We start from the raw sequence: 15283 nt of genomic DNA on the forward strand, positions 1-15283 counted from the left end.
TAATCTCATCTTCCATGTGCTCCTCGAGCGGGAACTCCGAGATAAGTAGCCAGAGTTCAGCAAATTGACGAATGTGGGTCATCCAAAAGTTGGCGGTCATCTTAATTTTCTTGATCCAAGCTCCCTCCTTGAGAGCTTCCCTCACCTCTCAATTTTTTTCTTGTGGAAGCCTCATGGATGAGAGGCCCAATGTCTTTAGGCTTCTTGCCGTGCACCCAAGGCGCTTCCCAGAAAGGAGTCTTGGCACCGTTCCCAATGGTGATAGTAGTGGAGGCATAGAAAAAATTCCTATCCTCGTCATCACAAGGGTTGCCCATGCCGACCCACATCTTAGACGGCTCCGTCCATTTGAACTATAGCCAACATAGTCGAAGGACGTGTGCCGTCTTTAGCACGCCGAGGTTGTAATACCATGATTGAAGATGAATAGATCGGAAGTTTTCTCGCAAAAAAAAAGAGTTTCACTTTTCTTTCTTTTAAATTTCGGGCTTCATGTATCAAAATTTATTAGGAAAATAAACTTGGATATATTTTCATGTAGTTCCGCTACTTCTCTCGAGGTTTCATTCATGGAGCCTGTTGCATAACTTGTTGATTGTGTTTCCTCCTCCTTTTGGCGTCAAAAGATCCTAGAAAGGGCATCACCATTCGTGACTGTGACCAGGTGTGGTTAATAACGTTGTTTTCAACACGGGCATCATCTCTCTTAGGCACGAGTTGTACCCCGCGTGTAAAAGACCTCGTGATGGTGTTTTGGTTCTTCCTAACACTCTCATCACCAGGGTATCTAGATATTTCCCAAACTGTAAACCACGCGATAACAACTTGGTCTAGTTTCATAGTTGTAATCTTAATGTTACTGCAAGAGCATCAAATAATGGCGTGGAACTTACCCCGCCTCAGACCAATTGTCCTGCCACCGTGGTTCACAGCCTTTCATCATCAGCGACAGAAATCACCATCATGACTCTGAAAAGGCAGCCTAGTCGGTAAGAAGAGGGCGTATTGCCTTCTAAAATATGTATTGCACCTAGAGTAAGTGCAACGTATATTTTCAGTGTTTACAAATTAGCCACTTGTTAGAGTTAATTAACTCAACTGAACGCAAGAAAGATCATGGAAAAACATGTGAGATCAAGCTCAGTTTATCTTCCTTGTTTTGTGAGGAGATTCAACCATGCACTGCCTTCCGCGGACAGCGTCGGCTTCGCTTTCACTTCAATGTCGATCACAGATTAACATCAGCGAGACACGGTCCTATTATCTCTTGTGAAGACCTTTTCCTTAACCCTGCTCTAATTAAGGCATGCCTTGTCAGCATAGTCCAAAATATAATCTACTCTATATAACTGAAAGAACATTCTCTCCAGTGCAAAAGTGGGTGATAAAGAAGGTCAATCATGGGAATCATTAGTTTAATCCCCACCAAATTTCCCTCTTTACGTGCCTTGAATCGCACCCCTAATCATCATCACTAAACTCCTTTAAACCGCATGAATAAAAACAGACTTTTGGAGCAGCAGCATGAGCATGACATGAAAGACCAGCACACTAGTGCACTCGTACCGACTGAACTCAAGATTGAGGTGGGGAGGAGTTGCCGTAGAGCAAGGGACACGTTCGCGCGGCCGTATCCTCCGCCCTTTTGACCGCTCGCTCGGTGGCTTCGGCGGACAGCGAGACGTACGGGGACGACCGGTATCGGCGTGCTCAGCTACAGCCAGCCACCGAGGGAGACAGTGGGAGCTTGAGGCTTGGCTTGCTTTCAAGTCAAGTCGTTGGCATTTGGCACCACCTCTCCCGCCTGTATCTTTCTCTCCAGAGCTCGCAGGATCCTATCATTTTAGCTTGGTGAATGCACGTCCCATCATGAGCCGCATCATGGGCTGCGGTTGTGGTGCCGGTGGTTGCCTTGCGCTCCACAGCTTTTGCTGAGCACCTAAAACCGCACCTCGCCCCCCTGCGAGCCCGATCGGCTCACTTCTTGCGTCCGTCCGTGCGTGCGTGCGTGCGTGCATGGAGGAAGCTGGTGGGTGTGCGAGGATGGGTCTGAGAGGGGTGCTGCTCGCTCTGGCCTTGCTGCTCTCGGTGTGCGTGCGAGCAAGCCATGGACTCACGGACAGCCAGGACAGTGAGTACCCTGCCTCATCCATTCTTGCTTAGTTTCACAACTAGTACAATTCATCGATGATGAGACAAGAATTTTGAGCTCTTCTCCTCTTTCTTTACCCAAGTAGTATAACTCACGTGTGCTAACTCTACTACCTTGAGTCGATCGCAGCTTCTGTTCTCCGAGCGCTAATGGATCAGTGGCAGAACTCGCCGCCGACATGGGGACAGTCTGATGATCCCTGCGGTGTTTCGCCATGGGATGGGGTGACATGCAGCAACAACAGGGTGATCTCCATGTAAGTGTCGGCAAAGCTCGACAAGAATTTCACTGCAACTTCCGCCAAAGTGCCAGGTCAACAAAACTTACCATTATTATACAACCGTGTCTTTCAGAAAAGTGTCAACCATGGGCATCAAAGGACTTCTAGCTGCTGACATCGGGCAGCTGACCGAGCTGCAATCCCTGTATGTAGCGGCAGAGCACTAGAGTGTCAAGCTAAACCTTTTCTTCAACATAATCCCTCTTCTTGCAGCTCTGCTTGCATTACTGAGCCATGACATGAGCAATTCTATGTGTATGCAGGGACCTGTCATTCAACAAAGACCTTGGAGGTGTGCTCACTCCGACCATCGGTAATTTGAAGCAGCTTGCAACCTTGTAAGTTTCTAAACGTGCACGGCCTTCTTGTTTTCGGTTAGGTTATGTCACTATGCTCATGTCTTGTACTTTGTGCCGCATGGTTTGAAGGATTCTGGCAGGTTGCAGCTTTCACGGCAACATCCCTGATGAGCTAGGGAGTCTTCCCAACCTATCTTACATGTAAGAGATTCACTGGTGCCCCACAGATGATACTGCACATTTGTGCCACTGTGATTCAGTTTTTGCAGGAAAAAAATGACATTGATCAAACTCTATTTCAGGGCTCTGAACTCGAATCAGTTCTCTGGAAAAATACCAGCATCTCTGGGCAATCTCTCCAGCCTCTATTGGTTTGATGTCGCCGACAATCAGCTGACTAGCCCATTGCCAATCTCATCAAACGGGGGAATGGGTCTAGACAAGCTTACAAAAACCAAACACTTGTAGGTTATACAAGTTGTTTTTTTTTTGGGGTATTGTCATTTCTGAAGCAGAGATGAGAAGTGGAACATATCTCTAACCGTACTGTTTCTGGTGATCTGTAGCCACTTCAATAAGAACCAATTGTCTGGTCCCATCCCAGATGCTCTCTTCAGCCCTGAGATGACACTGATTCATCTGTGAGTTCCCGAAGCCCTCTCTGCCTATAGATTCATCTTTCTCCTGCTTCGCGACATGTGTGCTGACACCTCAAGATATTCGGTGCAGGCTTTTCGATGGAAATAAATTCACCGGTGACATCCCGGACTCTCTTGGGTTTGTTAGTACACTCGAAGTTGTGTAAGTGTCCTTGTCAGACGAAACTCTGCCCAATTCATCTTATTTTGTTGGATGGTCTGCCAGATATGAATCTTCTATATGTTTGTTTGGACAGACGGCTGGATAGAAATTCCCTCTCCGGCCCAGTTCCAGCGAACCTGAATAACCTCACCAAAGTAAACGAGCTGTAAGTTGTCTACGATGCACTGTGTAAGTAAGTGCAAGTACAAAGCTATAGCCATTGTAAGCACATTATCTTCATATATGTTTCAGCAACTTAGCCAACAACCAGCTTAACGGACCGTTGCCCAATCTATCTGGGATGACTCTTCTCAATTATGTGTAAGCACTAAGCAATTTACACCGCAGAAGATTTCTGCTGCTAATTTGTTCGAACCACCAGGCTTGATCTGATAGTAATTCATCTGGTCTAATTGCACCGCAGCGATCTGAGCAACAACACATTTGATCCTTCCCCGAGCCCGCAGTGGTTTTGGAAGTTGCCACAGCTCTCAGCTCTGTAAGTTCCCCTGAAATAACTTTGCAACTTCACAGTATATATGCTTGGATGGCTAAATCTGACAGTGTCTTGTGATGCCAAACCAAGGGTCATACAATCCGGAAGACTCTACGGCACGGTGCCGATGAAGCTGTTCAGCAGCCCGCAGCTGCAGCAAGTGTAAATTCGCGCAAAAACCTTGTCTGCATTTTTTTTTGCACCAAAAAATGGTGAAACTGGTGGGTCTTTGTGGCGAATCTGACAAGGCCTCTTTGCAGGATCTTGGACGGCAACGCGTTCAATGGCACCCTCGACCTGGGGAGGAGCATCAGCAGCGAGCTGAGCATGGTGAGCTTCAAGGACAACGACTTCTCCTCCGTCACGGTGACCTCCAGCTACAACGGCACGCTCGCGTGAGTACCAAGATAGCAGTGGCCAATTCCGGTTTCCAGACAGTGGCAGTGCTGCCATCTTACTTACAAACTCCTGCCACGGCATGGCATCGTTCAGGCTGGCCGGGAACCCGGTGTGCGACCACCTGCCGAACACGGCGTACTGCAACGTGACGCAGCACGCGCCTTCGCCGGCGTACACGACGAGTCTGGTGAAGTGCTTCTCGGGGGCGTGCCCGCCGGAGCAGAGCATGAGCCCGCAGAGCTGCGGGTGCGCGTACCCGTACCAGGGGGTGATGTACTTCCGCGCGCCCTTCTTCGCGGACGTGGGCAACGGCACTGCGTTCCAGGAGCTGGAGAGCAAGCTGTGGACCAAGCTGGAGCTCTCCCCGGGCTCCGTGGCCCTGCAGGACCCCTTCTTCAACAGCGACTCCTACATGCAGGTCCAGGTGAAGCTCTTCCCTTCGGGCGGGCCCTACTTCAACCGCACCGAGGTGATGCGCATCGGCTTCGACCTCAGCAACCAGACCTTCAAGCCGCCCAAGGAGTTCGGCCCCTACTACTTCATCGCCTCCCCGTACCCCTTCCCAGGTCACCAGCGAACAACGATAATACCTTTTACCTGTTGTTTGCTCAACCTTTGAGTACGTACGTATGTGGCTGAGTGAGATACCACCATGTGGGATGTGTGGCTTGCAGATCGGAACGGGCCGGCGTCCAAGAGCAAGGGCGCCATCATCGGGATCGCGGTTGGCTGCGGCGTCCTGCTCATCGCGCTCGTCGGAGCTGCCGTCTACGCGTTCATGCAGAGGCGGCGCGCGCAGAAGGCCACGGAAGAGCTTGGCGGGCCTTTCGGTACGCCTTCTCTTAAAATAAACTTGTCAGAGAACTGAAAGCATTTTCTTCACCGGCCGGCCGGACGAGTACGAGTGAAGTGAAAGTGGTGGTGCTGCAGCGTCGTGGGCTCGGAGCGAGGAGCGGGGCGGCGCGCCGCGGCTGAAAGGGGCGAGGTGGTTCTCGTGCGAGGAGCTGAAGCGGAGCACCAACAACTTCGCGGAGGCCAACGAGCTGGGGTACGGAGGGTACGGCAAGGTGTACAGGGGCATGCTGCCCAACGGGCAGTTCATCGCCATCAAGAGGGCGCAGCAAGGTTCCATGCAGGGCGGGCACGAGTTCAAGACCGAGATCGAGCTGCTCTCCCGGGTGCACCACAAGAACCTCGTCGGCCTCGTCGGCTTCTGCTTCGAGCAGGGCGAGCAGATGCTCGTCTACGAGTACATGTCCGCCGGCACGCTGCGCGACAGCCTCACCGGTAAGCCTTCCTCTCGTCTTGTCTCGTCTCGATAACCATATCAAGTCAAGTACAAGTCCGGCAACCTTCCGCCCGTGGCTGCAGGGAAGAGCGGCCTGCATCTCGACTGGAAGAAGCGGCTCCGGGTGGCGCTGGGCGCGGCCCGCGGCCTCGCCTACCTGCATGAGCTCGCCGACCCGCCCATCATCCACCGGGACGTCAAGTCCAGCAACATCCTCATGGACGAGCACCTCACCGCCAAGGTCGCCGACTTCGGCCTCTCCAAATTAGTGTCTGATAGCGACAAGGGGCACGTCAGCACCCAAGTCAAAGGAACGCTGGTAAGACTCAGTGATCGGCTCAGGCATTCATCCCTGCAGTTGCACATGTTCCTTCCAGAGTTCCAGTGAATGTGACTTGGTGTGTTTTTTGTTCTTCGCCTGCAGGGTTATCTGGACCCCGAGTACTACATGTCCCAGCAACTCACCGAGAAGAGCGACGTCTACAGCTTCGGTGTGGTCATGCTCGAGCTGATCATCGCCAGGCAGCCGATCGAAAAGGGGAAGTACATCGTCAGGGAGGCCAAGAGGGTTTTCGACGCTGCCGACGCCGAGTTCTGCGGCCTCAGGGGCATGATAGACTCCAGGATCATGAACACCAACCATCTCGCCGCGTTCAGCAAGTTCGTGCAGCTGGCCCTCCGGTGCGTGGAGGAGGGCGCCGCCGCCCGACCTTCGATGAGCGACGTCGTCAAGGAGATCGAGATGATGCTGCAGAGCGAGGGGCTCAGCAGCGCCTCGACATCCGCCTCCACGTCTGCGACGGACTTTGACGTCACTAAAAGCGCTCCTCGCCACCCTTACAACGACCCTCTCCCAAAGGAGAAGGACATGAGCACAGACTCATTCGACGACTACAGCGGAGGATATTCCTTCCAGTCAAAGGTCGAACCAAAGTAGCTGGTTTCTGGTAGGGTTTCTATGCTGGCCGAACCATTTTCTTCCTCCTCAGCAAGTAGCTTGCCTAATACTATGTCGAGATGTGAAGAATTTTTATTCTATGTGATTTACCATTAGCACTCTCTTATTAGAGTGATTTTGTATGGCGATTGGCGATGTTCTAATCAAAACGTTGTTACTTACGGCTAACACCGCCAGGGCCACCAAACAAACAGTTCTGTATGAGTACTTATACCCTACTAATAGGGGGGAAATCCTATTTATGGTATTAGATTGGTCCTAACTTTTGCCAGACGAGTTCATTGCACGGAAGAATGCTTCTTGTTTCATCACACACAAAAATGTTTTGAGCGCACTACATTTGTTGCATGAAAACATCTCAGAAATAATGTTATGATACAGCAATTTCTATGTTGCACATGTACAAAAAACACTGTTGCGGCACAATTGCCATGTTTCATTGCTAGTCCAATTCTATGTCAGGAATTTGGATCAGATTACCAGTCCTAAGTTCTCCCCCGATAGTGCAATTAAACAGGCACACTGACTCGACAACTAACAAGACATCTATCTATGTTGTATTTCCTGAGGGATAATACTATCAGTTTGCTGCAAAAGCTAATGCCGCCGCCGCATAGCTTGCATTTTGCTATCTAGTTTTATCATACAACCGAACACAGGATAATTCTTAAACACAATTTACTGGTCGTATAAAATTTATTCGTATCTGCTCCACATGCAAAGATTTCATCCATTTCATAAAATGTGAATCAATTCCGTTACAGAAGGAACACACTCAAGGTTACAATGGTACAATGACTATTTTCTGTAAAATTAGCTGTCAAAATTTCCAATCATAGGTCCTTCTTGCTACCTACAGGTCTAGGGTGGAAGTCCAACATCCATTGCTTATAATTTGTGTACAGGGTCAAAATAATAAACTGTGAGAAGCAGATGAACATTATCAGTGCTTCAAAGAGGAAGGGATACCTCTTTGGAGGCTCTATTTGCAGGTACACAGTGTGAAGCAAGATCGAGCATAACAATGGCAGGCTCAGAACTGCCATTGTTCCAGACGAAATGTTCGTCCCCTTTCCATAGTTTCCACCAGGTGAGTAGTAAATAAGAACGAATAATCCAAGAACAGCTATATATTGTAGAAGAAGCTGATCACGGCAGATAAGCGGGTACATCGAAAAAAGTGCATAGTACGTGAACCATCCATGCAGGTGAGGTTCGTGTAATGCTAAAAGGCTTGCGGGTAAAAGAGGAAGCAAAATTGATTTCTCGTGCACTGCAATTATAAAACAAAGAAACACGAAGATCAAAGAAACATCACATATACTTGCAACAAAAAGAGTATCAACCCAGCAGTAGAACATACCTTGGTACGAGAATAGATAGAAAGAGAACGAGCTGTTCAACAGAGAATAGAGGAAGCCAAGATTACTTGGTGACTTGACTTGCTGAATAAATGAAGGCAAGAAAGCCAGGATGGTAGCAGAAAGACTCATAAGTTTCAGCGGCTTTATTGCGTACAATCGCTTCCACTTGATAAGAACTGAGGTGGTACACCAGAAATTTGCAACATAATCCTCATATAAACCCCTCTCAAACGGAGCCAATCGAGAGATTACCTGACAGTGGAGTTAACATGTTTAGTGAACTGAGCCAATTATATATAGAATAAGCTTCATTGGTGAATTGACCAGCTCAGTAAGGAGATCACTACATTTTAGTTGAACAAGATTTCTTCAGTATAGACTAGTTTGCTTGAACAACAAAATAACCAGATCACACATGCAGCAATTACCTGCATGGCAGCCTCATAAGAATGCAAATAAGGCCACCAAACAAGAGCAAAAGTTCCCAGTACAACAAAACCAAGTTTCATGATCTCAACAATTGGACACTTCCGCTTCAGGCATTTTCCAAGAAGATGCCCAAAAAAAGCTGGCGCAAAGTACATGCTCATCTGCAAGATATCAAACATGGCCCATGAATTTATAGAATCACAATATTTTGAAAAGCTCTATATGAACAGGGAGAGGCGCAGGTTAGTTTTATGGAAGTAGTGCCGGAAACTGTAGTAGATAAAAATCCATGCAAGACTTGTAACTGATTCAGCAGGTTTACTCTATTTCCCATCAAAGTAAGTGGGACAATTAATGGATTCACTCCCAATTTCCATCTCTAGCAGCCCATTATATTGCCAGCTTGAGCTAGTTGGAAATTCAGCTAGTAGCCCTCAAAAGTTGAGTACTCCTAAGAATTGTACCAACACTGCATGCACTTTTCGTGACAGCCTACTCTATTTGTATTACTTTGGGATTGTCTCTTACAGGTCTGTGGCTACTGGCATTCACTGTTGATGCTACTGCCACTCGTGATCACTGACTTTGTCATTCATGCTAGCAGTCGCTTGGGTTAAGTTAGTATCCACTATACACCCCAGGAACCCCCTTTGGGAATCTGTGGGGTTTGCAAAGGCAAAGATCTCTAAGATGTATGGCCTATATCATGTTTGTTGCCGAAGCTTGAGAGTAAGAAATAATTTTAAAGAGTAAAGGCAGTTTCATCTCCCTGGAAATAAAACAAATATATTTATCTTTGTTCCAGATAAGGAAGAACCTGCTTATGGTTAATTGCAAGACTGAAGAGAGCAGCAGCAACAAGTTCGTTCCTCGACAGAATACCAGCAATCGCCCCGAGTGTCAGCCCAAGACTGATGCAGTTATACTGAAACAAAAGGACAATCCGTCATTGTGTAACACACTGAGCAATGCAGTCAACACTATTTTGGCCTGCTCCAATGCACATACACCACTAGTATAATCCCCACCTGAAAATGGCCGTGGTCGATCAGTACTAAACACGGGTTGAGAAGAACCATGGCGAGCAGCCACATCCACCCCTCTCGCCTCTCCCCACTACCGCCAACCCCATCCTTGATGTACGCCCACACGAACCATAGCGCCGCGGGGAAGAACACCATGAGATCAGACGAGAGTACTGTCCACCGCATAAGCAACTTCCTGCAGGAAACAGACCACAGAGACTTGAAACAGACACGGAGTTCTGCGCACCACGATGTGCTAAATGTTAGTGCAGAGGGGCCCGTACGATTCGTGGGACTCAAACCCGCGAGAGGATCGGAGGGCGACGGCGTCGGGGAGGGAGGCGTTGATGAGGCGGGCGTGGAGCCGGCTCTGGTAGGCGGAGAGGGGCGGGTAGTCGAGGCCCCAGTAAGCGAGGTCGTTGTCGGAGGTGTTGCGGTACCAGTCGGAGGAGGGGAGGTGGAGGGTGAGCTCCATCCAGTGCCGCTGAGCCTCGTAGTCGCCGAATTTGGGTGCTGCGCCCTGACCCGAGTAGGGTCCGACGGAGACAAGCGCGCGGAGAAGGAGGGCAGCGAAGGAGATAAGGAGGGCAGTGGCGAGCGGCGGCGCTGAGGGTTGCCATGGGAGCCGGGCGGCGACCGATGGATCTGGGGCGGAGTTCCGGGACTTCTTCGGCTTCGCCATGGGCGGCTTTGCTTCCGGCAGATCTTGGTGTCGACTTGATTAGTTGCTGGTGGTTTACCGTACGCATATAATCTTATTTTTTTTCTACTCCGGCTCTGGTGGTTTACCGTAGTATTCTGAATGGACCTTTAATTCGTATATTGCGAACTCGTAAGTCTATACTGAATTCTGCCGGATATATTAGCACTTTTTCGATTAATTTAATTTTTAAGTAAATCATATTTTTTTCAAAAAAGATCAGATCTATTATAAAGATTCACCGGAAGTTCAAAACACCACAAACATAATAAAAATTACATCGAGATCCATGAATCATCGAACGACCATTGTCATCGCCAGAACGAGCCGTCGACGCGCCGTTGTCGCCACTCCCATACCGAAACCGGCTTGACCTTGTCGATGACAGTCAAGAAGTCTTCGTGCACGTGCCCCTAAAGACCAGCGCCCTGGAGCCGCAGTCGTCGTCTTTTAATCCTTGAGTCAATTTGAAGAACCTAACACCAAATATCGCCGTTATGTACGCACGTAGAGAAACCTTAACCTCGGCGCACCAAAGAGCTAGTAGGATTCTACGCCGGAGCTCCGTCTAATACGTCCCAACGGACGAACTTGAGGAAGATCGGACCACCATCCGTCCAAATGTCGCCTCTGCGAGGACTAAAACCCTACCTATCTACTAGCGGGAGTCAAGACACCAGGATTCTCCTCCCCACCACCAGCAGCCGGAGCGGCAGCCGGGGGAGGCGAATCCACGGGTTCACCGGAGAAGATGGAGGGAAGGAAGGCTTTTGCAAAGTCGCCTTGAGAGAGAGGAAAAATTGTCTTTACTATAATTTTAAGTAAATCATCAACATGTTATTATCAGTATAAAGCCCATACAAATATATAAACGTGTGAGCACATACCAAACATAGAACTGAAAAAAAAATATGAACACAATATGGGCGTGTTTGGATGCTTTCCACGCTAGTGTACACCTGGCCTAGATGATGCCTGTGTTTTGCCTCGCAGCTGTTTGCTTCGTGTCCATGTAGAAAAGATGTCTCTATGGCCCGACCGTTCCTGCCATATGATTAGCCTGGCTCAACTAGGAATAAAAATTACGAAGAAAATATTTAGCCCAGGCAACCTTGTTAGCCTGGTCGAGACGTCCCTTTCCATGCGCCTCGCGCGCTACGGCAAGAGCCTAGAGTTAATTAATGACCAGTAATTGTACTTCTATTCTTTAAAAATATTTTAAACAATAAACTCACATCAACCAGGCAAAGACAAGAACCAAACACGTGGGTAGCAGGCGAGCCTGGTGTCATGGGAGCAGATGTGACAATAGAGGTAGGGGTATGTAGGAGAGGGCAGAGCCTAGCTACGCCGAGATTGTACACTCGGATTTACGAGTTCAGATCCCTCTCGGAGGAGGTAATAGCCTTACGTCTCGGTGCCGCGGAGGCTTTACTTGATTGGGGTGTTGAGTTACAGGGGGTGCGAACCCTTGTGCGGGAGGAGAGGGGCGGCTTATATAGAGTCTGTTGGACCCTCGTCACCCTCCATTATGCAAGGGTTCAATGAGAGAGTTAAGGACCAGAATGTTACTGGAAACGCCTGTATTTAATGATCTTTACAACGATGGAGTGAATACCTGACCATTGCCATCCTGGGGCAGCTCTAGGTCTTCTGTACTCCGAGTGGAATCAGATATTTCGAGTGAACGACGATGGTCGAGTGGGGGGTAGAGTAACCGAGTGGATCTTCTGTCGAGTGACTTGCATGTCGTGGCAATTCCAGTCGGTATCTCCTTTCTAACTTTGTAGGTCTTGGAGTCTTTCTGTAGTGTCCTTGGGTAGGGCATGTTGGTCAGGCCTAAAACCCTACCCTAGGTACATGTCATCATCATTAGCCCCCGAATGAATCAGGGTACGAGTGAGAAAGGGCTGAAACTGATTCAGACCAGACTTGATGTCACAGAGACATTTGTTAGAGGTATGTGGATACATGAGCTGTTATACCCTTTGTCAATCGTCTCGATTGATTCTGGCTTGTGAATTGTCCGAGTGAGATAAGCTGCGATTCATAGAGTGGCGTATCTGACCCGAATGGATGTGAATACCTCTGATGCGGCCGATTGCTCTGCCAGATCCCGGATTTCACGGGATTCAAAATTTTGGAGAAGCGCGCGGGCCGGCTGTAGAGCGGTAAGTGGAGCAAGTGGGGAGGGGCTCCTCGATTTTTGCGCCTCCTTTATCGCCACGTATCGCGTGGACGCCGGTCATGGGATGTGATAGGATCTTGCTGGCCCATAGGTTAGTGACTCGGACGCGCAGATTATAAAAGACGACGCAGCCGGTGTGTTCAACAGTACTCTCCACTGTTCCCCTCTCTCCTCGCCTCTCTGCCTCATCTGCTCCAGCGCTGCGCCGCCCCGCTCGACCCCGTCGACCACCGCAGAGATGGCGAAGGACAAGACGGCAAAGCTGGAGCGCGTGAAGAAGACGACCAAGGGGAAGAAGGCGTTCACCTCTTGGGTCGCTGTAACACCCTCGATGCGGCTATAGCTCCCACGTGTCGAGGCACGACTTAGAGACATAACCGCATTGAAAGCAATGTCGCAAGTTAGGCAATCTTCACAGCATCCCATGTAATATAAATAATAAAGGGGAGATACATAGTTGGCTTACACTCGCCACGTCAATCAAGAACATAAATAGCATTACAACATTCAAACACTCATGGCCTGACTACGACGCCAAAATAAAAGATAACCCAGCATGCGACACGGTCCCGATCACCCCAACTGGGCACCACTACTGATCATCAGGGAAAGACACGTAGTATCAGCGTGAGTCCTCGTCGAACTCCCACTTGAGCTCAAGCGCGTCATCTGGAACGGAATCATCAGGCCCTGCATCTGGTTTGGAAGTAATCTGTGAGCCACAGGGACTCAGCAATCTCGCACCCTCGCGATCAAGACTATTTAAGCTTATAGGTAAGGCAGGGTAAATATGTGGAGCTGCAGCAAGCGACTAGCATATATGGTGGCTATCCTGTTCGCAAAAGAGAGAGAGAGAAAAGGAGGCAAAGCGCGAATGAAAAACTAGAGGGCAACCTGCGGCAAGCATTACTCCAACTCCGTGTTCACTTCCCGGACTCCGCCGAGAAGAGACCATCACGGTAACTCACACTGTTGATTCATTTTAATTAAGTTAAAGTTCAAGTTATCTACAACCGGACATTAACAAATTTCCATCTGCCCATAACCGCGGGCACGGCTTTCGAAAGTTCAAATCCCTGCAGGGGAGTTCCAACTTAGCCCATGACAAGCTCTCACGGTCAACAAAGGAATAGACCTTCTCCTAAGACATTCGATCAGACTCGGTATCCCGGTTCTACAAGACACTTCGACAAGTTAAAACAAATCCAGCAACACCGCCCGAATGTGCCGACAAATCCCGATAGGAGCTGCACATATCTCGTTCTCAGGGCACACTCAGATTGTCCAAACTTCCGGTAGGCCAGCCCAGAGTTGCCCCTGGTGGCCACCGGCGGCTGACGAGGTGGACCAACACTCAGAGGAGCACTGGCCCGGGGGGGGGGGGTTAATAAGATGACCCTCGGGCTCCGGAAACCCAAGGGAAAAAGAGCCTAGGTGGCAAATGGTAAAACCAAGGTTGGGCATTGCTGGAAAAGCTTTAATCAAGGCGAACTATCAAGGGTTTCCCATTATAACCCAACCGCGTAAGGAACGCAAAATCCGGGAACATAACACCGATATGACGGAAACTAGGGCGGCAAGAGTGGAACAAAACACCAGGCGAGAGGCCGAGCCTTCCACCCTTTACCAAGTATATAGATGCATTAAGATAACATGGCAATATAATGATATCCCAACAAGTAAAATAATGTTCCAACAAGGAACAGTCTCCAATCTTCACCTGCAACTAGAAACGCTATAAGAGGGGCTGAGCAAAGCGGTAACATAGCCAACCAACGGTTTGCTAGGACATGGTGGGTTAGAAGTTTGACATGGCAATTTGGGGGGCATGATAAGTAAGTGGTAGGCATCGTAGAATGGCATAGCAAAAGAGCGAGCAACTAGCAAAGCAAAGATAGTAGTGATTTCAAGGGTATGATCATCTTGCCTGCAAAGTTGTCAGAGTTGACCGGATCCTCGAAAGCAAACTCAACGGGCTCCTCATTAGAGAACTCGTCTCCCGGCTCTACCCAAACAAGACAAACAAGCAACAAGGACACAATCAACCACGTGCAAGGCTCAAATAATATGATGCAAAGATGGTATGCTATGCGGGATGCAATATGTGATGCATATGCAAGATTTGACAGGGAATGCATGAACCTGGCCTCAACTTGGGAATCCAAGTGTGCCACTAGAAAGATGAGATGAAATCGCTTGAAAACAATATAAAGAACGTCGGAATCGGAGTTATGGTTTGGAAATGGCAAGCAATTCAAATATGACCACGTTCTGCGATTTACAGCAAGTAGCCAACTAGATGCAACAAGATAAACATGCTACAGCACCCAAAACATGGCATCAAAATACATGGCAGGGATCCATTCATGAAGCTTAACAAACGTCTAGCACTGAGCTACATCCAATTCATCCATTAACATGTTCAAACAAGCATGGCAAAAGTGCATTTGACAAACAGATTTCAGACTTAGTGAAATTAACACTTGTTTGGAATTTCAGATCAGATAGCACTCTTTGGAGCATGAAAACAATATGCTACAGGATCTGTACATGGCAAAGTAAAGCATGGCATGGAGCTACTCAAAGATCTTAACAAAAGTCTCTTAGTGACCTTGAGCCAAAAGGGATCAGAAAATACATTTGCAAGCATGTGAACATGGCAAAAACATAATCAGATCACAGACTTAGTGAAAACTGGAACATGCCGAAAACAGATATCAAGTAGGCATGTTTACGAGCTCGATGCACTCACTACAGAGCAAGTCATGACAAGCTAAGCATACACCCATCAAGAATACCCAAAATGCAAGCTAGACATGGCAAGAACAATAGCATAGCATGCACGGATCAACTACAACATCCTCGGCAAAATTGCTAACAAGTAGACAATCTGCCCAGATTCAG

General features: G+C 48.6%; 2 protein-coding genes across 2 annotated transcripts; one reads left to right on the plus strand and one right to left on the minus strand.

Moving 5' to 3' along the window:
* Nucleotides 1–1776: 1776 nt before the first annotated feature.
* On the plus strand, nucleotides 1777–6946 carry LOC123085757 (leucine-rich repeat receptor protein kinase HPCA1). The gene is made up of 18 exons (XM_044507455.1): nucleotides 1777–2131; nucleotides 2282–2408; nucleotides 2506–2577; nucleotides 2696–2770; nucleotides 2861–2932; nucleotides 3034–3195; nucleotides 3298–3372; nucleotides 3461–3532; nucleotides 3627–3698; nucleotides 3785–3853; nucleotides 3957–4031; nucleotides 4119–4190; nucleotides 4289–4423; nucleotides 4521–4993; nucleotides 5102–5257; nucleotides 5358–5714; nucleotides 5799–6034; nucleotides 6140–6946. Exons 1-18 carry the CDS (start codon nucleotides 2017–2019, stop codon nucleotides 6650–6652), a joined length of 2928 nt encoding a protein of 975 aa, XP_044363390.1. The 5' UTR covers nucleotides 1777–2016; the 3' UTR covers nucleotides 6653–6946.
* Nucleotides 6947–7355: 409 nt separating this feature from the next.
* Nucleotides 7356–10230, minus strand: LOC123085758 (probable dolichyl pyrophosphate Man9GlcNAc2 alpha-1,3-glucosyltransferase). The gene is made up of 6 exons (XM_044507456.1): nucleotides 9776–10230; nucleotides 9495–9687; nucleotides 9284–9391; nucleotides 8466–8627; nucleotides 8037–8289; nucleotides 7356–7946 (listed from the first exon to the last, which is right to left on the minus strand). Exons 1-6 carry the CDS (start codon nucleotides 10171–10173, stop codon nucleotides 7507–7509), a joined length of 1554 nt encoding a protein of 517 aa, XP_044363391.1. The 5' UTR covers nucleotides 10174–10230; the 3' UTR covers nucleotides 7356–7506.
* Nucleotides 10231–15283: the final 5053 nt, after the last annotated feature.

The sequence above is a fragment of the Triticum aestivum genome, chromosome 4A (assembly GCF_018294505.1).
Source record: "Triticum aestivum cultivar Chinese Spring chromosome 4A, IWGSC CS RefSeq v2.1, whole genome shotgun sequence".
Lineage (NCBI taxonomy): Eukaryota > Viridiplantae > Streptophyta > Magnoliopsida > Poales > Poaceae > Triticum > Triticum aestivum.